The sequence below is a fragment of the Telmatherina bonti genome (genome assembly GCF_933228915.1).
Source record: "Telmatherina bonti genome assembly, chromosome: 18".
NCBI lineage: Eukaryota > Metazoa > Chordata > Actinopteri > Atheriniformes > Telmatherinidae > Telmatherina > Telmatherina bonti.
In genome coordinates, this window is record NC_136616.1 from 21939643 (window position 1) to 21961652 (window position 22010).

The 22010-nt window shown below is 36.8% G+C and overlaps 2 protein-coding genes across 5 annotated transcripts in view; one reads left to right on the top strand and one right to left on the bottom strand.

Annotated features, from left to right (window-relative positions):
* The first annotated feature begins 290 nt into the window (after positions 1-290).
* On the top strand, positions 291-9328 carry LOC306768922 (uncharacterized protein). 4 transcript variants are annotated; one of them, XM_079257400.1, is made up of 19 exons: positions 291-428; positions 614-636; positions 1404-1486; positions 1583-1649; positions 1756-1967; positions 2049-2129; positions 2222-2281; positions 2363-2527; positions 2652-2813; positions 2924-2987; positions 3074-3164; positions 3272-3413; positions 4581-4685; positions 5241-5340; positions 5476-5710; positions 6172-6246; positions 6391-6493; positions 7646-7761; positions 8539-9328. In XM_079257400.1, the coding sequence occupies exons 4-19, from the start codon at positions 1598-1600 to the stop codon at positions 8624-8626; spliced, it is 1851 nt and encodes a 616-aa protein (XP_079113526.1). In that variant the 5' UTR covers positions 291-428; positions 614-636; positions 1404-1486; positions 1583-1597; the 3' UTR covers positions 8627-9328. The 4 variants fall into 4 exon arrangements, with proteins under 4 accessions (XP_079113526.1, XP_079113524.1, XP_079113525.1 ...); XM_079257401.1 differs by having other exon boundaries at positions 303-447; positions 1385-1486; XM_079257398.1 differs by lacking the exon at positions 1404-1486 and having other exon boundaries at positions 291-447.
* A 5636-nt stretch (positions 9329-14964) lies between these two features.
* The window catches only part of LOC306768920 (zeta-sarcoglycan-like), a gene marked incomplete at both ends in the record, with an annotated part of 40351 nt that continues 33305 nt past the window's right edge, over positions 14965-22010 (bottom strand). Inside the window, 2 exons of the mRNA XM_079257396.1 lie at positions 14965-15156; positions 16333-16456. Coding sequence (XP_079113522.1) covers positions 14965-15156; positions 16333-16456 — 316 coding nt within the window. The remainder of the gene's footprint in view (positions 15157-16332; positions 16457-22010) is intronic.

The window sequence follows — 22010 nt, forward strand, 5'->3', positions numbered from 1 at the left end:
AACATGCTGAGGCCACAGCCAAAGAAAAATTAAGACAATAAAAAATAAAGGGCTGCACAATAGAAATGGCTCACGATGTGTTTTATTCACCGAGCAGAATAAAACACACTGGGAGCCACACCATAGACTGAAAATAAAATAAGTGCGGTGCGACTTTTTTTTGGTTTTTTTTTTGTTATTGTTACTTTTTTTATTTTTTATTTTTGTCACAATGCGCATGCGTGTATGTGATCTTAAGTCCCGCCTCCTGTTGCGTGATCCTCTTCCTGTTCACGCAATGTAAAGAAACTTTGACGGAGCGCGGAAACACTAGCAGCTAAAGTTACCAGCTGCTAAAAATTGCCGTTGCTAATGCAGCATATGCTGTTATTAACTTGAATTCAAGAGTATATGACATCTTGACAGGACAGGCATTACTAAACATGCAGGTATTTACAGACGACACGGGTAAGAAAATGCTCATTTGCCTTCACTAAACAATTGGTATCTGCTTGGGCTAACAAGCTAGCTCGCTCGTTGTAGTTAGAGTTGCCTTTAAAAACAACCAAACCCTGTAAATTTACAAGTAAAAGAAATTGATGTTTTAATGTTTGTTTTCCGCCTTATTTTTCAGAGTTTACGGATATCCGTATGATTGTAAGTAAACTCCTGATGTTATAGACTGTAAAAGCTCATTAGTGTATTTTAGCCAACATGGGTCATGGACTGTTTTCACCACTGAATAGCCTCCAAGTAACATCTGTCCCTGTATAACATGCGGTATGTCGGTCAAAATAGGGTCTTGCTGATAGTTTAGAAACATTTTAAACGCCGTACTGTTATTTCCTGTTTACATCATGCTCCTAAAAGCATTTCATAAAACCAAAGCGCGTTTAACATGAGAAGATAATGCGTTGTGAAAATAAAGCTCACCTAGACATGCGGTCATGGATCTATTTTAACAAGAAGAGAATACAGTTTTGTACAGCTTCCCAATAACAATTTGTGGGAAAAAACATAACAAGTTTAAGGTAAATTGGGGCTTAATCTGATACTGCTTGTCTCCTTTAAGTTACTTTTCATTTGTTGTCGAAAATACTCAGATGGAAACTTCGCAAGAACCAAAGTTTAAATCAGAAAATTTCTACTCTAGTAATTCACTTTTGTCGAAATGCAAATACACTTCAGTCTGTTTGTATACATATGAAATAGCTGATAATATCTGTGGCAAACTACTCGAAAAGGTGTTCACTGTTTTAATGTGGAAATATTTTCCAAATTAGATGCAGCCTACAGAATAACCTTTTACACGTGTCAGTGAAATAAAGAAACTCAACAGCTGATGTGTATCCAGTGAGTTAGTTCTGACTAAAGGAAAGTGAAACCTAATGATTTACTGTGTCAGTGTGTGTGTGTAATCTCAGCAGCACAAGGGCACAGCTTCAAACAGCCTTGGGAACCGACCCGATGTTTCTTATGTTCTGTCAGTCTGTACTGATACTTAGATGTAAGCTAACTGGAAAACTTTGAAAGACTGAAGATCAGTTTATTTGATTTAAGCAACAACTTTGGACTTTTGATCACATTTGTGTCTCCTTTTTAGCAAAGAGTTGTGGGTATGTTTGAGGACAATCCTCAAATGCAAAGGATAATCAGATGTGGCCTTCTTGGTAAGTGGAAAACAACCAACCACCCGCACTTGTCTCACAGTTGCTTTTAACCCAGACGATATTGTGTGAATTTGTAAAAAAAAAAAACAATTTTTGTTCTGAACAGGCATTGAATATGATGATGAACTAGATGTGGATGATTATGAAAGTTGGACACATGGTCATAATAATTTCCATGGATACCCAGCTAATGATCGAGGATTAAGTGGGAAACATATGACATCGTCCAGCTCTGGATATCGGTTGCCTCTGCAGTACTATACTCCACTTCGTGTCTCTCCATACTTGACTTCTGAAAAAGTTCGGGCAAAGGAGAGCGTAAGTTGATTTCCCTTGAGTCATTGAACTGAACACTTATAGAAATGATTTTCTTAGCAGCGTTTGTTTTGGTCCTCGTAGGATACTGAAAGAAAAGCCAGATTATTAGAAGAAACTAAGAAAAGCAAAGAAAAGGCTGAGAAGAAGCGGCTTAAAAAACAGGTAAGTTGTGCATCCATCTGTGTGAGCTGCTGAGGAATGACTGAAAAACAACAAATGAATATTAAACTTTTTTGTGTTTATTTTTTTAACAGAAACAGAAGCAAAGAAAACAAATGGAGAAGGACAAACAAAATCTTGTAAAAAATAAAGAGGTGATGTGTAAAACATCCATAAAAGATGGCTAATGATCATCAATATGCACACTAATGCAGACAGGTTTCTTGGTTGCACAGGGCAAAGATGATGCTGAACAATCTAAAGCAGAGGAAGGTAAACCAGTTGACGATCAGGAGAAGGAGGACTACTCGAGCGGGAAACTGGGAGCTGCAGCTAAAGATACAGACAGTGACAGTAGTGAACAGGAATCTGGTGATGAAGCTGACTCTAGTGACTCAGAGGTACTAGACGTTACGCTATTTAAAGAATGTTTTTCTTTTCTTAGCTGTACAATTCATAAGGTTGTGTACACAGGTTCGTTGTTAACAATGCTAAATATTGCTGTCTTTTTATATTCTTCTCAAGGAACTGGACATGACAAGTACTTTTGTGAGCAAAGCTGCCTTAATAGCGAAGCGTAAAGTGGAGCAGAAAGCCAAAGCTTATAAAAAGGAGAAAAAGAAAGTCCCAGAGAAAGAGCAGCGTAAAAGTGAGAACCAAGAGGTTACAGAGGAGGCTCAGAAGAAGGTAATATGGTCTCCATACAAGTTAAATCAATGAACAAATAGAACTTATTATTCAAGTAACTAATTTGTTGGATCTTGCTCACTAATCAGGCTTTTTTGCTGTCTTAACAGGATTCTGTTGCCTCCAGTAGCCCCACCATTGAAGATAATGTAAAAATAAGTACTGATCTTGCAAGTAAGTTTCTGTGCACAATCAGCCTTGTTAATATGAGCTTAATGTTATTAGTTGGGTTTACTTTTAACAACATTTCCCCCCTTTAGTTCTAGGAAATAAGTTTGCCAATGCAGGAGACTATAATATGGCTGTGAAGTATTTCACAGATGCAATTAAGTACAACCCTACAGAGTTTAAGTAAGAGCACGTTCCCTCAGCTTTATAAATTATATTTACTAATCATACTTACAAAATCACTTTTTTTTTTATTAAACTACAACATGGAAACTGTTTTTCTGTCACAGGCTGTTCGGCAATCGCTCCTTTTGTTTTGAGAAGTTGCGTGAATATGACAAGGCACTGACTGATGCAGAATTATCTCTTGGCATAAGTCCAGGCTGGGTTAAAGGCCTGTTTAGAAAAGGCAGAGCTCTGGCAGGTCTAAAGGTAAGGTCAAGATTGAACTGTGACTGGGAAATCATGTATGTACATATATGTGTATGTATATGTATGTGTGTATGTATATATGTATGTATTTATGTATGGAAATGCTTTCGTATGTATACAGTACATGTGTATGGGGGTGTAAGCATGTATGTATAAGTATATGTATATTGGTATGTGAATATGAACATGAATACATGTAATCTTTATTATATGTAGCTAAGGACCCCATGAAGAAGAGCTGCTGCAAGCTAATGGGGATCCAAATAAATAATTAAAAAAAAAATCATACTGGGTACATAAAATTCTTATGTTCCACTTAAAAAGTGTTTGTTAAAATGAGCTTTTAAGTTGATTCCTTTTTATTATTAACAGTTTATTTACAGGGCAGACTGCTCCAGCTTCCCTACTTTTGGCAACACCATTGACTGCTTAAATCCAAAACATGTTACTGTTCTGCTGTTGCACATATTTGTACGACAGAGCTGCAGAAAAAGTGAGAATTTTATTCATGCAGCAAATTGCCTACTTAAAAAAAAAAGTAGGGTTTAAATTGTTGAGTGAAGCAACATAATACAAAGAAAAAACAGCAGACCTATGGGCTACTATGAAAGTTTAAAAAAAAAAGGAATATATTAAAACTACGCCAGATTTTGTACACAATTAACCGGAAATAGTTACGTTTTTTACACTCATGTTATTGTAACAAAATCAAATAGTTGTAGCATAGTTGCCATTCTTGAGCTTTTAGCTCAAGAACTTGTAACTTAACTGGACCCCAACTATTAATTAATTAATTTTTTCTTTTAAATGATTATTAATCAAATACAAACTGAAAAGATTGTTGCTTTATAAGACTCACTTAACATTTCTGATTCTGGGAAACTTGGGAATCACTTTGAGACCTTAATGTCGAAAATGTTCAAATGTATGGTGGCTTTGAAGGGTCAAACGACTCCCATGAAGGCAGTCTACTAATGTGAAATAAATGAAGTCTGTTGAACCACTTCTTGCACATTTAACAACCGATTGAGACTGGGGTGAATGTGTAAACAAGATTAACACAATGTGACTTGTCTATTACTAAAGGGCATAATGTACAGATTTTGGGTGCAGATTCTTTTAGTTGCACATCAGAGGAAAGTTAAAAATGTTTTCTTCTTCTTTCAGAGGTATGAAGAAGCTGCCCAGGCCTTCAGAGATGTCCTTAAACTAGACAGTTCATATGCAGAAGCAGCCCAGGAGCTAATGAGGATGCAGATAATCCAGCTAATGGTGTGTCATTACATTTTTTTGTTTATGCTCTCACATCAAGGGTAGGAGTAAAACAAAGTCAAGTTCTCTATGTATTTGGAAGAACTTTTGTATAAAATTAGTTTTGCCTGTAAGATTTAGAGACAGTATATCTTTTAGTCAAAGCAGGGACAAGCAATGCTTTATAAATGACTTGCTGTATAATTACCTCCACCAAAGCGGAGGTCGTGTATTTGGTAGCATTAGTTTGTCTGTTAGCAACATAAGTCAAAAAGTTATGACTGGGTTTTGATTAGATTTTTAGGAAATCCCAGAAATGAAACAAGTGATTAGACTTTGAGGATGGTCCAGACCCCTCCCTGGGTCCAGGAATTTAACTATGGGAGATCATTAGAATTGCTATAAGAATTTCTAATTAAAAATATAATGCTTATAATCATTGGCAAAAAAAGTACCTGGCAGAGATCTGTGGTCTTTGATTGCTTTTTTTCCCCCTTTGTTACCTTTGATACAGAAACGGGATGGTTATCAGGTCATTCTGAGGTTTTTAACATGTAAATCTGTGTTTGCCTGCAGGAGTTTGGCTACACACGGGAGCAAAGCTCAAATGCTTTAATAATTCACGGGACAGTAAATAAAGCTTTAGAGGTGCTGTCCAAATTAAACCACCAGCCAGGTGAGTGTAATTATAGCATGAATGATCTTCCTCAAAAGCTACTGCATTCTGGTGGACACTGCATCTTGTCTAGGAACAAGAGCATGAATATGCTTACAGTTTCCTTTCATTATACCATATGTTTTTGTGTTTTAGGAGCTGGTGTAAATGGCAGTCTCCCAGCAGCTCAAGTAGCAAATGTCACTGGAGTGTCTCCAGTCCTTTCAGCCAATACAAGCCCTGCACTTATTGGTCATGTTCAGTCCACCAATGTGCCCCAAAAACCACTGCTGAGCAAGCCTTCAAGCCCAGTCCTTAATATACCAAATGTCCAGATTCGATCAAAATCTATTCCTACGTTTATGAAGTATGGGAATAACCAACCACCACCGTGAGTATTTTCTTTTACTCCACTGCAGTTCATTTAAAGTTAGGATGTTTATTTTAAAGAACAATATGAGGACATGACCCAGTTTTTCCTCTAAAGTTTAAGGATTTAAACATGTTTACTACAAATTGTTTTCATATTTGATTCTGTCATTGTTGTAATCACTCTCCGGAGAAAGAAAATGAGCTGGTCTTGGAACATTGGCATTTAATTAAATGGCAACTTCACCAATGTTTGACCATGTGGGCTTTGCTATTCTAACTTTAAAAATGTATTATGAACTTCTGTTCTGAATGACAAAGTGTTTTAAAAGACATGAACAAATGTTAATTACAAAGATAATTCCTAAATAGTTTTTTGATAATGGAAAACTTACTAATGTTCTCAGATAACATTAAATTAGAAAATATATTAACTAATATTTCATTTTAAATGCAAATTAAAATGACTTTTTCTTCTAACAGGGACTTGTTTCCAGTTTGGGTGGGAAACTTGATAAACCCAGTAACTGATGCCGCAATTACCAGCCTGTTTAGCAAGTAAGCAACACTGGTGTAAAGGCCACTAAATTACAACTCTGCTTTTCATGTCGTTCTTCTCTTTATGGTTTTCTTCCCTCCGTTTAACCAATTAAAAAGAAGAGTTACTAGTTTTCCTGTAATTATCCACTCATTGTCTTTCAGGGCAGGTGCAGTCTACAGTGTGAAGGTTCTACATTATAAACGTTGTGCCTTTGTAAACTTTACCAAACAGGAGTATTGTGATGATGCAATCAGACGTTTTCATGTAAGTGCTTACTGAACTATGTGTTTTATTTAATGACTTATGTTGTATTAACAAACCCCACTAAAACATTGCAGTTTTATTCTGGAATTAGTTTTTATTTCATTAATTTCACCTAAATTGAGTTGTGTTGATCAGTTATTCCCAAATCATTTCCATTTATTCTGGTGCCTAATTATTGTGTCATGCTGTAGCCTCGCCATAGTCCATCTTAAGTTGCCAAATGAGCAACATGAATCAACAGTGCTACTATGTATCGACTCAGTTTTCAGTTGGGCCACACATACAGTGGATGTGTAAAACAATGATACCAACATGTTTAATTGTCACCACATTGATGGGGTTTGGACACATAGCATCAAATTTGCCCTGTTAGCTGTAGGTTGTTTGTTGTCCAGCCCATGCAAGGTCATGTGGAAATCTAGGAGATGGCAAGATGATTTCTGCTACAGCAAAGCAAACTGAGTGCTTATAGTAATCTGGCTGTATGGCAGCTAAAATGAAATATGTTACAGGCTAGCCATTGTTTTTCTAAAGTAGTGGCTCTCAAACCTTTTGAGCCCTGACCCCCAGATATCATGTTGGTGACACCCATCCTTACACGATGACTGAGTGATTGTGTTGTGTATATATATATATATAAACAGGTCATCCTGTCAGGATGGAAAACTGTCAGAATCTTCATGAATAAGGAGGATCAAATGTTTTGTGGTGAATTCGGTGTACTGCTGTGACAAGGCCCCAGCATGCCCAAAATTAACTTCTCTAGCAGAGATATTCAGATTTTTATAGTCCTGTGTACCAACTTTGTTCTTTATGCGTTGTTAAAAAAATTAAGTTGGTCTTTATTTAAATATATTTGATAAATGTAGACTATATTTTTAAGTTATCTGCTGACCCCCTGAAATTATTTCACAACCCCACCAGCCGGAGAACCCACTGCTCAAAAGGACTGAGTGTTTAAGTGTTTAATACCGCATATTTTACTACATGGGATCTAAAAGTTCAGTTACAAGTACCTGTATCTGGGTCACAGAGGTCACAATAAGCCTGTCTTTTGATGATAAAAATGGCTTGTTTCTCCCCTACGTCACATCTGATTTCCTTTCTGTTGCTGCTTCAACTCTTCCAATAAAGTTTATCTTCATTTTTCAGGGATATGAGCTGAATGGCAACAAGATTGCTGTGAGATATCCAGACAGGATTCCTCCAGGCATGGGCATTTCTAAGTCTGCCCTCAAAGCTGATGACCTGCAGGATGAGAATCTGAGGTTAGTGATCTCATATCGGACAGACCGGACAGAAAAATGTAGCTCTTTGGAAATCACACGATTCAACTTTTCTCCTGGTGGAAGATGCAAAGATTTAGTAAGTTTATAAAAGGCAAAAAAAATGGTCATTTGTGTCCCAGCTTCTGCAACCCTTTTGGGGTGTAATTTTCAATATTTTATATAATATATAAAAGCAGCAGATTGCAGCACATCATTTCTCAGGGAAAACCAATATTTTCTTGCAGTTGCACTTATCAGGCTGCCTGACCTGCAGATGACTCCACGTTCTGTTGACTGAACCCTTTGCTATTTTTTTACAGATGCATTGTGTAACCTTTCGACTTTAAAAATCCGCATCCCGGACTTGCTATTTGACACAGTGACATCTATCATGTGCATTTCTACAGCCGCTGCTACCCAGCAGCATACCGCGAAACTCCACTATACAACTTTTACATCCGGGTTGTGAGATTTCGCGGTTAAAAGAAGGAAATGGCTGTTTTAAACACAACATTGAAAATTCAGCAAAGAAATGCAATAAGATTAAAAGACAGAAAGAGACAAAACAATAGTCATCTTAAGATTGTCTTTTGCAGGCTGGAGAGAGCTAACAGGTCAGGTAGGATGCTAGATGGATGCTGAGGCTTAGCCAGCGAATAGGTGGTGTGTGACCCGGAAAATGACAAAAAGTTCTGAAGCGTGTCTCCAAAAGTACACTTTTAGATGATTGAAGTGTTCCTAATGGTGCTCTAACTGAACCTTAATCCATTGTTACAGGCAACATGTGGATGGCAGGAATGCAGTTGGAAGCCGAAAGCCTTTTCGTCCTTTCAAACCAGTGCCAGACCCGAGAGGAAACCCCTGACTGGAGAAAAGCTGCATCCCTTCATAATCACTTCAGTCTAACTACATCTACAGTCTTTTGAGGCTTTGTTTCCAAATCAACATCTGTACTGACATTTGAAACAGGATTATTTACCGAGTATTTACAGACTTATCAGAAAATGGCTGATCGCTTTGAGTTTATTATTTTTTTAAACCTTTAAGTTTTTGTGAGCTGATGATTCAGTGAGCCAACAAAAGCTTCCTGGCTGTTTGTGGCTTGAAAGAAGTACATGATGGCCAATATTTGACAAAGGCTTTTAATGTCGTACACACAGAATATGCTTTTACTACTTGTGTATCCACCAGATGTATGAGACTTTTCTTATAGTATTTAAATGATGACCATTTTTCAGTATTAGATCAATTAAGAAAAAGAAATTGTGACAATTGCCCTCATCACATTTTTGTCTTGAGCTAATTTGCTTCACATTTATGTCCTGCTCCTCAGGCTTCAGTGTTTATTCAGATTCCACTAAACTGACAAATTACTCTTTACACTTCTACACACTTGTTGACAGCCCGTTTTAAAACGAGCATTATGTTATTACTGTTTAATTACTCCTTGCGCATATCTACAGGACTGCACAGACTTCATTTATTGGTTTATTACAAGAGGGTTGAATCTTATATGCCCTCATTAACCATGCATTTGTTCTTATAACTGTCATTAAAGATACTTTAATCTGAATTTGTGCTTCATCATTTAAACAGTCTTCACATCAGGGTGACCAGGGTGTTGAGCTCCAAAAAAAAAAGAACTCTTGAGTAATCTGTTTCATTATTTTAAATGTAGACCTGAGGTACTTGTGCCACTAGATGGCAGCACTAGCACACTTTTGTGTCTGAACTGACCTCTGAAGCTGATTACTTGGAGGGAAAAAAAAGTCAAATTACTGGATGGAGAACACTTAGCAGTGTAAACCGTTTTATTAACATACACTACTCACAAAATTGGGAATATTTGACTTGTTGAATAAACCTAAAATGCACAATAGCCTTTACAGTTGAACTTAATTTAACACATTTTGAATATTGTACAGCGTCTAAATACTAATTTTATAGCATGCCCTTCTCCTACACTGTCAAGTGTCTGAACCATCATCATTCGACCATTAAATGTTCAAATTTGATTAGTTTGTATCAAAACCGTTCCCTTCATCATACTGTTCACATTTAGGCATCACCTGACGTATGACAAGTTATTCAGATAGTTTTATGTTGTGTCATACCACCAAAGATGGGTTTTGGTTACAATAAATTGTCTGAAAGTAAAGAAATAAAATCACTATAAATGGCCTACAGAAGTATCCGTGTAGCATGAATTTAGACATTTTTTTTTGTACATTCCACCCAAAAGTTGAATATCCTTAACTTTTTGTGCGTAGTGTACCTGCATGACTCACAATGGTTGTGTTCTGTAACATCTGCAGATTTAAAACTCACTTAATGTGCAGCATTATGAATGTTAAAGCCAAATCATAAAAGAGGAAATCTTTAGCTAGAAAGAACACGCCTCTAGATTTGAATTAAGATTTGTTACTTTCTCCACCACCTGTCACACTAATCACTTTATATTTCGATGTTGGACACTTCTGCAGTGTCTTCAAGTCGTGCAAACATGCACATAGGCCCCTGCCTCAGTGTTAATGTGCACATGTTGAGAGAAGCTGCTCAACTACCTGCTGCTACACAGCCATTTTATACGCATCTTGAAAGATGGGCTACAGTCGTTCCTGAGACACCAATCTGTTTTTAACGGCAACTTTGGGCTTAATTAGAGCCAGAAAATGTGTAATGTGCACCCAGCTGTGACCGTGTAGCAGCAGGCTCTGATAAAATCTGTTCTTAACCCTGGCAATTAAACACCCTCCTCAGGCCACTTCTGTTCAGACTGCCTGTGGCTGAGGAAAGCCTTGATAATGTTCCATCCTCTGGCAGGTGAAATCCTGAAGCGTCGTTCCTGTTTGAGAAGCACATCTACATTCCAGGGAAATGGGCATAATGGTATGTACCAGGGGACAGCCAATGTAGAGTAGGTTTGAGTCATTTCTGCAGCATTGTTAGCTTGTTCACATTTCTGGAGGCAAAACTAAGACGGCAAAACCAAGTTTTTCCCCGTACTAATAAATGTGTCAAAATACTTTCTCTAAAGCTTTTTCACCTCAATTTAGAAAATTAAAAGTCAGTGGACTGTTTTGCTAAGTGATGTAAATAGTATTGATTCACGTTACTTTTTGAGTAATGAAAAGCTTTTCTACCTGGCCTGTGCAGTCACTTTACTGGAAGCTTTTTTCAGTATATCAGTGCTCTTCTTCTGTCCCTCTTGTTTTATATGGTTCAACAGCGCTTCAACTTAGAAAGCAAATACTTTTTTATGACGAGGATGATAGAGTTTTAGTTCAATCTGCATTCCTGTCCTAATCTCTTATGGAGAAACACAAACATTCAACATCTAAATGAGTCCATCAGTAAATGATTTATAAATAATAATAAAAAAAAAACCCACTGCATCTATAGTACTGTATAAAGTATATGGAGATGACATGAAAGTGTGAAAGGGTTAAAGAGAAACTGTAAAGCACGTTGTAGTACCTAGATAAGCTTAAAAAGCTGCTATATAAGCAAAGGCCATTTGTGATAAGGCTTAAGAATTTCAAGATTGAGGCAAACTTGCGTCAGCCAGTGTATGTGTGTGTGTGTGTGTGTGTGTGAATTTATTGCAAGGTGCTTTTAATCTATAACGGGTATGCACGAGCTAGAACGTTAAGCAGAGGTCACTTAGTCCTGAACTGCAAACACACAAACATTCTGCAGGAAAACGTGTTAAAAATGTTAAACGGGTGCCATACAGACTGCGTAAATACACGGAGTGAGAATTCATAATGGCGTGTTTATGTCCATGTTCTCTAACAATTCTCTGCAAAGTCTTGTGAAGTGCTTCTGGTCTGATGCTGGTCTAGGTTCTTTGCTTTTCCAGTTCTTCCTACTTACAGAAGCCAGGACTGCTTCATTTGTCCATCACTGGAAAGATGTTTCCCTATGCGAGGATGGACATTATGTACAGTTTGAAAACATTAAATTAAATTAATTTTAAAAAAAATCACTGAATCAAATTAAATAAATGATAGGGTTTTGGATTATTTTTAGCCGAAGAAAGATCCAGGTGTTTTTTTGACACCAAGGATCATATAATGTGAAAATAGGAGAACTTTGGAGCACGATTACATAACACAGTGCAACTTCAAAGCACACACAACACATAACATTGTGTCCTAAAGGGAACATTCACACCAAAATCAAATTTAGACCTTTTCACTGGCCTGTGGTGCCATTTAGTGATTCAGAATTTTAAAAATACTCATCATAAATATGTCTTCCTTCAACTGAGCGCTGTGGGTCTGCTCAGCACCTGGATTCTGGTGCTTAAAGTACAAAAAAACAAATGCTTCTGACAAGAAAACACACAAACTTTATCTTCCCTATTTCATGTAGCACCTAAAGCAACCAAATCACATGGCAGTGGACAGTCTGTTAATAAGGCTGCTCATGTCAGTAACAATATTTAAGTACAAAACTACACAAATTTCTTACAGAACAAATGGAACTTAATACAAAAAAAAAAAAATTAAAAATAGTACCTCAGACTAATCATAACTAGTAGACATTCAGTACTTCAAATGATAAAAGCTATTAGACCTTCTAAGCTAATCAGAGCACCCAGTTGACAATTAAAGCTGGGATTCAGGAAGGTCTTTGAATGACCTAATATGTCCATTCCTCTGTAGATTAAAGCATTATTAAGTCTTATTTTTAGCTACAAAAGTGCCAAGAATCAGATGGAATTGAGGTACTTTTTTTTTTTTTTTTTTTAATCAATAAACAAACTGGCTTCCCCCTTTAGCGGGTGCTTTTGTGGTTTATCTGCAGCAGTATCAGCAGGGCTGTCATGATTAATACATTTTAGTAGGTGACTATTTATTAAACAAATTTCAAATCAGAAAATTTATCTCGTCTTCTCATTGTTATGATCCATTATACTGTAAGCCAGAGGTGAATTTTTATATATATATATATATATATATATATATATATATATATATATATATATATATATATATATATATATATATATGTGTATATATATATATATATATATGTGTATATATATAAATATATATATATATATATATATGTGTATATATATATATATATATATATGTGTATATATATATATATATATATATATATATATATATATATATATATATATGTGTATATATATATATATATATATATATGTGTATATATATATATATATATATATATATATATATATATATATATATATATATATATATATATATATATATATATATGTTTTGCCTTTTAATCTTTCTAAAGAAACATTTCACAGAAGAAACACAATGTCCAGAGCATAAGGCAGGAATATAACAAGCTCATGTCATTACAAGGTCATGATTTCTATTCAATAACTTTTGAAACTGTTGAAAACAAGCGCTCTTCTCAGTGTTATGCAGCTGTGAATGAAGATGATTTTGACAATTACATAACAGTCTTAAATAATTGTGATTGTGTGATTAGTTGTTTATGTCAACAGACTTGCACTCCAGTTTAATAAGTATTTCAGAAAAGTTGATTTTAATTTCTTTAGAGCAATTTGGCGTTATGGAGCTTTACATCCTGCTACACCTCCATGACCGCCATGAGTGAACTCCTACAGTGTTGAACAGCTGTCAGGTTCAGTTACATAGGGAGAAATTTCTACCTGGAATTGGTTTGGAGATTTTCCAAAGTTGTTCTGACTTCTGATCACAGATGTTGTTGCTGAGTTCATCAAATTATTTTGGCGCCATTTCTTTCAATTTGTACACTATCCAGTGCCATATTTCAAGAGACAACAGACATCTATATAGTTAGTGTATTTCTAGATGTCCAAATATTCCTGATTTAAGTGTAAGGCTTACCTTTAAGATCAACAGCAGGATGGTTAAAACATCATCCAAGGTTCTTACCAGATAGGTTCATGTCTGCCAGAGGCCTATGAATGGTGGTGGACGATGAGAAAGGACAGTGAAGTGAGGAATGTCTTTCCAGCAGGCCTGTTAAAACATGGCTGCCTGCCTTGCTCTCAGTTGGAGTGACAAGGTGAGCCAGCTTCTTCTGTCAGACTCCACAGTGGGCGGCTGCGTCAGAGAGGGGTATGGCTCACACACTGTGTGGGGTTTAACATGAAACGGTTAGAGGCAGGGAATGAAATGAAAGAAGCTTCTCAAAATTAAGGGCTAATTTAGTAATATAAGGCAGCGGATCAAGAAATCGCTGCAGTCATTTTTATAGAATAGTTTTCTAATATGCACTTTTGCTCTTAAAATTACGCAGATCTCAAACTCTGGGTTTAGAAGTTTCCCTGCTTCATACACCTGAAACGACTGGATCAATATGCAGAATGTAACAAGCTGTAAGATCCAATTTATTTGAATCAGATGCGTTTTAGCAGGGAAATATCAAAAACCTGCAGGACAGGGGCCCTTAAGAACAAGAGTTTGAGACCTGTGAATTAAACTATTTGACTGATAGCAGTTTTAGACCAATTCATCCTTACTTGAAACTAAATAAATGAAGAAAAAATCTCCTGAATAGTCTCTAAACAGACTGTTATTCATGTTGTAATCTTAATGTTGGAAAGCGAGGGTAGGATTATTACCTTAGTGTTGAAAAGTCTGCAAAAAGTTGCACCTGAATGATCCCAACAGCACATTTAGTTCCACAAACATCAAGCAGAATATGTGGCACATAAAACATGTTTAATTTCAAACAAAACAACCTCTAACATCACAAATGTATCTAATGTAGTTTAAATTGTGCTTACTTCAGGTTTTATGGTTTTTTTTGTTTGTTTTTTTTTTTACTATTACAGCAGATTTCTGATTGCACAGTCTATGTGTTGCCATTTAAAGTGGAAGGCACCTGTGTTTGATCTTTTCCCATTAATACTGAAGACAGTTATTCAACAGTTACAGTAATCGTAGAGTAGAAAAATAGAAGTTGTGTCCTCTCACTCTAAGATATTGGATTCATATTGGATTGATTTCAGAGAGCTGCTGTGGCTTCCTTCTTCAGATGCGGTCACTGGAGTCCTGACCTCTATTAATCTACTGCAGGCAGCAGCTTCTGTCCTGATGTGACAGCTCAGACGGTGAAGACTTTGAGTATCATCTCCACCTCAGTGTATTCCACTTTTACTTTCTGGCCCATACCAGTCTCCAGATGAAACATTCAAGGAGCCATACTCCCAGGTCAGCTCCACAGGCAGATGTTGCTCATGGCCTGGCAGGAAGAACTGCTCTCTGCAGGAGAGAGGTAGATCTTGCCGCTGGGGCAAACACAGACCTCATACACGGCCTGTTCCCGGAAGGCCTGACTGGGAGATTGTGTGTAGATGCCAAGCGGTAGGCTTCCAAGCTGAATGCTGCTTGCATCCAGAAGTATCTGGAGGGAAAAAACATAATAGAAATGCTGGAAGTCATTCAAACAATCAGAGGTGTCCTTAGGTAATGCATTACCAACTGGAGCCGATAGATATGGTGCAATCAGTGAATAAGAGAGTGGCGGGAGAAATGAAAACAGCAGCACTGACCTGATGAGTTACTATATAAGCAGTAAAGGTGGGTTTTACTTGAAACGTAGAACTGAATTTATTTTTTGGCTACAAATGTGGGGTGGCTCTTGGAGTAGTAGTGACATTAGGCTGGCGTTTTCACAGATGGAAATGCAAGTCTCTCTCACATATCAGCTGTACCGTATCAGCAAAGACATCCTCGTTAGTCTGCTGCTGTTCCTTTTTGTAATGTGCACCAGACAGAAGCAGCTTAACCCCACCTCAGTGTGTGTTTAGACACATCCAACCCGATTCAGCTGAGTAGCGAAAGCACTTTTCGTCCACAATGTTGCAGGTTCAATGTATGTAAGCACACATGGAGGCAGGTCTGACTTTCCTGTTATTACCTCCTTTGCCAGCTCAGAGGCTCTTCGACTGTGGATCAACAACCCCCCCAAAACACACACACACACACACACACAATGTTGCCACATGACAACAATGCAGAACAATGACACATTAGTTCCTTCAGTTTAGATGTTCTTTTGCCCCCTCTGTTTGATATTTTTTCCCAAAACCTCCAACATGATGATGATGAGGTACAAGAACTGGCCTGAAAATTCATGAAAAATCCAGCTTTCAAAGAAATTTGTAAGACTTTCAGAAAGTCTGGAGAACTTTTGATGAAGTCTAGAAGATAAAAAAAAAACCCAGATTTTAAAGACTACAAGAGTATTGCTCTTTGATAACAAACTATAAAGACATATGGGATAGATCAAGACTTTTGTATATCATTTGTCATGCATTTCATCCAGTTGACTCAGCATTTTCTACATCAAAGGTTGAGCAACATAAGTACAATAGCAACATATGATTGTATTTGCCCAGAAATCCTAAAAAAAAATTTAAAAAAATGCAAATGCCGAAAGCAAGTATCCCATCTCCCAAGTGCACCCTATAGATATGGAAGGCAAAAGAAAATGCAGTTAAGAATTTACTACAAAAAAAAAACAAAAAACCAAAAAAACAAAAGAACAAAAACTACACAAGACGTTTTTCCTCCTCACCTCTCCCTCTGTGGATTCCAGCTGTAGGTCCTTTCTGCTACTGATCTTTAGCGTCCCCTTGGCAGCGCTTACTTCCACCCCTCTGGGAGCCTCCATGGTCAGCGTTCTTGTTGGAGCCTCCAACCTTTTAGGAAAAATGGACACCCAGGACTTTAACCCTTTAATTCATAGTGTCCACTTTACAGTGGACACCTATTTAAAGGCTGTTTTCTGGTATATTCATAGATGAGCACAGTATATGTAAAAATTTTGCCACATTGGTAGACACTAGGAGATTCATCCAACACACTCACACTCACTGAAGAATAAACAAATTTAGTATAAAATTTCATATACACACACACATACATGTAATTACCAACTATACCTCAGTTATAAACAGGACAGAAATATTCTAGTCACTTCTTATAGAATATTTCTATTATATAAATATGATGATATATTATTTTAGAACCATTTCTATAGAATATATAGAATAAATAAACTAAATAAAATGTCAAATAATATTAAACAAAAAGTATGTCTGTACATGTCTTCAGAAGTAAAATACTATATGTTAAAAATAAAGGCATTGTTTTTTTGTTTTTTTTTAAATTTTTTTTTTTAAACAATTAATGCATCTGAGGGTAAAGCATGTGAACTCCAACTTATTTCTCTGATATTAAAGCTGCACATAACCTGCAGCAAACTGTTCAACAGCTGGTATTTGTTATTTTTTAATTGAATTTCCCTTTGGGGATTAATAAAGTGTTTTTCATTAATTTAATTCATTCATTCATGTAGTTTGGAGTTTAGACATTGTTTCATCAGAGTAATAAGACAAAAATGCGGCTTACAGATACTCTGACTTTTACTGTATAAGAGCCAAACTTCTCCACCTGAGGAGAATCAAAGCTGCCATCCATGTTAAAGAAGCTCCTCATTATTCCAAATCAGCGGAGCCATCCTGTGCCGCTCATAACGCTAACAACTGATTCTGACCTTCAGCAATACTGAGGCTAATGCAATTTGTATTTTCCTCCTGTGGACTATTTGTTTACACTCAGAAAGATAAGTGTAAGAGCCAATCAATACGGAATTTGTTTTCATAACTCATGACTAATTCAAATTGCTTTTCACTCCCACATCTTCCCCAAATCTGTTTTCAATGAATTTTAAATGGAGGACTTTAGGAATGTGCATTGAAATCGTTTAAATCTCCATACCATCTGAAAGTGACACACATTTTGGAATATGCAAGAATGTAACAAAGGGCAGGAACAAAAGAGCAAATGAATTTAATCTGCATCTGAAAAGCTGATCAGAAGACACAGTTTAAAGAGAACATGTGAAACGCGCCTTTGACCTGGACTGTTTGTGCTCCAGACCTGTAAAAATGAAAATGGATGTCCGCTAAGTTGTGTTTTTCCAGTCATCAGTTATAGTTTTGCTCTATCTCCATTTTCACTGCACGCACACACACACGTCCAGCTTTTGCCTCATCTCAGTTTTAAATCAACCCTTTCTTTTATGATAAACATGCAACTTATACAAGATATGCAAGTTCATAATTATGCAAGACAACACATTCCAGCTCCTGTAGCAACACCAGCTTTTTGGTTTTTTTTCCCCTCTAAACCCCTGCCTTTCATTAGTGAGCCACATGTTTCAATAATTTCTCAAGAGTCCACCGATGATCCATAGCTTGGACAGAGGAGTCATTAAAAGACTCATTTACAACACTCTGCACTGAGCTGTTCTGTAAGAAGTGAGTGATATGCAATGGATGTGTGTTATATTTTCTCTCTATTCAAACCAGTTCAATCATCACCTCCTGTCTACACACACACACACACACACACACACACACACACAGACAGAGGGTAAATCTGCCAGAAGACAAAGTGCTCAATTTCCAAGAGTGCTTGGTTTAGACACAGTCCAGAACAAAGCATTAAATGAATTAAATAAAAAAAAAAGATGTCTCATGGGTTTTATGACCAGCTCAGACTTCTTTCATTATCATGTATGCTTGTAGTCTTTCTGAGGCTCCAACAGTGCCATGAAGTCACATTTCACTTTAATGCTGGTTGGTAAAACCAGTCACCATTAATGAGACATCATTTAAAATACATCAATGACCGATTGACTTGCATTACCTTTGTTAAATTACACCATTTTAACTCCAGTATCTCCGCTAATGGTGTTGAATATAATAGATGGACAAGTTCTCTGACTACATGCTTGAGTTTTAGAAGTGCTTCAGTTTTTCAAAAGTTCGTTTGGATGATTTTTCTGTCTTGTGACTTAAATATTTAAATGTTTTAAATGATTTCCTGCTAACAAAATAATAAATAAATAAATCATAAAATAAATGTGAAGATATTGATCACAAGCTGTTGGAGAATTATTTAATTGAAATCAGCAAGGAAGCATTTAAACCATAGACCTAAACCTTGCAGGAGACTGGTGAAAGGGGTCTGGAGTTGGTGATGGCCGTTCTGCCGTGATGTGGTTACGTTCCAGATTCTCAAGATATTGGATCACAACTGGTTGCAGAATCTTATTCCAATATATTTATTAATTATGTGCCCATCGGATCACTGGTAGTACATTGATGGCTGGAACACACCTCCAGTGATGAGGCGGTGCATAATGCAGCATTAACTGTGAATATCAAAAGGGGAGATTTACTCAGACACAAAATCCTAAATAAATTAAATTAACAGTACAGAGTTTGTTTTAACTGAACCAAACAGGTTACATAACAACTCAGAAATGCACACTGCAGATGCATGGTCTAAAATGATCTACAATGGTAAACTGCTAGAAGGCATCTTACTCACATGGGCAAATACTGCCTACAGGTAGTAAACAGTACTTTTTTTTTTTATAAAAGCTAAACTTTCAGGAGAAAAGTTGCAGTGAGTTATTTCTCTGATTAATAAGAAAAAAAGTCTCCGTCTTCCTCATCTTAAATTACGTTTTAAATAATTGGGGTATGGCTGGTATTAATCTGACACAGGAAATAAAAAGATCTTGTGAAAAAACAAATGTCTTCCTCTTTTTCCAGTGAACTGTAGCCTCGTTTGTAATGTTTACAAATCGTATTTTTTGCATGTTCATTTGGCCCGTCATCCACGGCTAACACTGCCTGCCAATCATAACAAACCATTTATTGAGAAAATTGGCAATAGAATGGAGGCTGTTCATTTTCAGCCACTGCAGCTCTGAAAATGTTATAGATTGGTTCATTGAGGTAAGCAGCTGGAGGCCGTGGTTTTTCATTAAGAGCCTTTGGAAGAAGATGACACAGCTATTTTGTTTAGAAATGTTACAATGTCTTATAACTCTCAGATCATTAGGCTGCCTGATGAGGCCATCAGTTACCTGAAAGAAAGCTTCACCCTCCCTTGTACCAAAGCGCTTGTAATATCCAGAATATTCCAGGGCTTCTGGCTTTATCCACAAAATTCAGATATGTAAAGCCCTTATGAGAGATGACTTATGGGGCATTTGAAATCAGAAGGCCTGTTTATGACAGGCTCTCCCATTATCTGAGAAACCTGACCAACCTGCATCTAAGCCGACCTTTAAATCCACAAAAAGGTCAGTATCACAGGACTGTGGAGGGGAAAGCTTCACTGGGGAAAAAATGCTGATAATCACAGTTGATGCCAAAGCAGTAGAAACTGGTTCAAACACCGCATATCTATACTGTTTGCTCATAGGATTCTAATTATTAAAGTTTACTCTAAATGTCACTGTCTTGTCTTTTTATTGAGCTTTACACACTGACATCACCCTGAGTTCCACATGCAGTCTGAGACTGATCCAGCTATAGACTGTTCTCACAATAGCAAACATTTCCACAAAACAGCAAGATGAAAAAATATCTAAATGTCCGGTTGTTTACATTACCAACACCTATTATAATTAAAAAGACCCTGAACAGAATGTAAGACTTGCTTACGCGTACACCAGTTTTCCAACAAATAGAGCATGGACAGTTACACAAACACTTTGTCACCAAGATTGAAACCTTATAACTCCCACAGATTTTGTAAACATGGCCATGAAAGCTGGTTTAAAAGATTTAAAAAGGAGATGCAATTTCACAGTTCTGGTCCAGTACTACTAAAAAGTTGTATCAAGGCATCAATTTGATCATACTGGAAGCCTCGAGCATCTGAATGACTAAATATCTTAGTAAACACTCTCTAACATACTTGGAGTGAGAAAAGTATTGAAACTTACATTAACACCAATAACAACAACTAGTTTTCTGACACCAACACACACTATAGTTAAAACAAGCTTGGTATGCTTTTTATTCCTCTCATTAAAAATTATGTACGGAGTTCATATTGGCTGAACAATAAGCACTACTGATGGATGCTTCTCACAAATCCATTTCTATGTGGAAAGTCTGACAATGGCAGTCTGTGACCATGATAAAATCCAATACAGAGGTCAGCCATTATGAGCTGTGTAGTACATCTTCAACCCCTTTGTCAGGAAGATGAAGAACAGAACGCTTCAACAATCTTTTGGATACATAAAATCTCATAAAAAACACTAAATGGTATTGGGATGGAAAAGTATGAATATTTTTTTTTCATCTGAGGCACTTATCAATGGTCAGTGTCACTATAAAGCCCACAAATTTTACATCAAAGACACGCCATTAGCTGGCTCCTCATGTGCATTTAACAGTATTATGGCATGGGATGATGGCCCTTTTCCTTATTTTCCAGAGAAGAGAGACTAACTACCCATAAAGAAGAATGAATAGGTATGATAAAATCTTTTCAACCATTCAGAGTTCTTTAAAAGAAAACATGAAACAAATTGGACAGTTTAGTACCACTGATGTCTCTGTGATGGTATCTGAGCCTTATGGAAGAATTACAGATGCTCTTTACTTCTAATAACAGATGAACAGGTCAGTATGACAAGCAGACATTGCTATCAAAATTTGAAATGACAATTTTCACTGATATGTATAAGTAATGTCCTTGTTAGTCATGTCCCATTCTTGTCTTGTCTTGGGTGGTTGACCTGTGTCAGGACTGTTATCTGTACCCTCTTCTCTCAGCAGTCTTGGTAATCTGGACTGAATGTGGTTTTATCCTGATTTTTTTTTTTTTTTTTTTTTTTTTTTTTTTAAACACATAAATGTCCCTAGAAAACATGAAATAATCATGAAACATACTGAAAGCCCCACATGTTGGTCTGAAAACTCAACTGCATTAATTCTGCTATGACTGAATTGTCACTGAGTTTAACCAAGAGCACATAAAGTCTAAATAGATCACAGAATCTGGTTTTTGAACTTGTTGACAATGACAATCTGGACTGGTCTGAAGCAAGGATCACCAATCCCGGTCCTCGAGGGCCGGTGTCCTGCAGATTTTCCTGTCTCAGACTCAGACAAGCTCTGCATATGTCTGCTAAAGACACATTGATCAGGTGTGTTGCAGCTGGGACACTTGGAAACCTGCAGGACACCGGCCCTCGAGGACCTGGATTGGTGATCCCTGGTCTGAAGGAAACTTTTCTTTAATAAGACCTTGAATATTACCACCTTTGAAGAAAGTGCAGCATCGTGTTACAACTCAGTTCATCACTCGACTGATTTGACCACAGTACACATTTCCACTACATGAAACCTTAAAGTCCATAGAAGTCAACTCTGC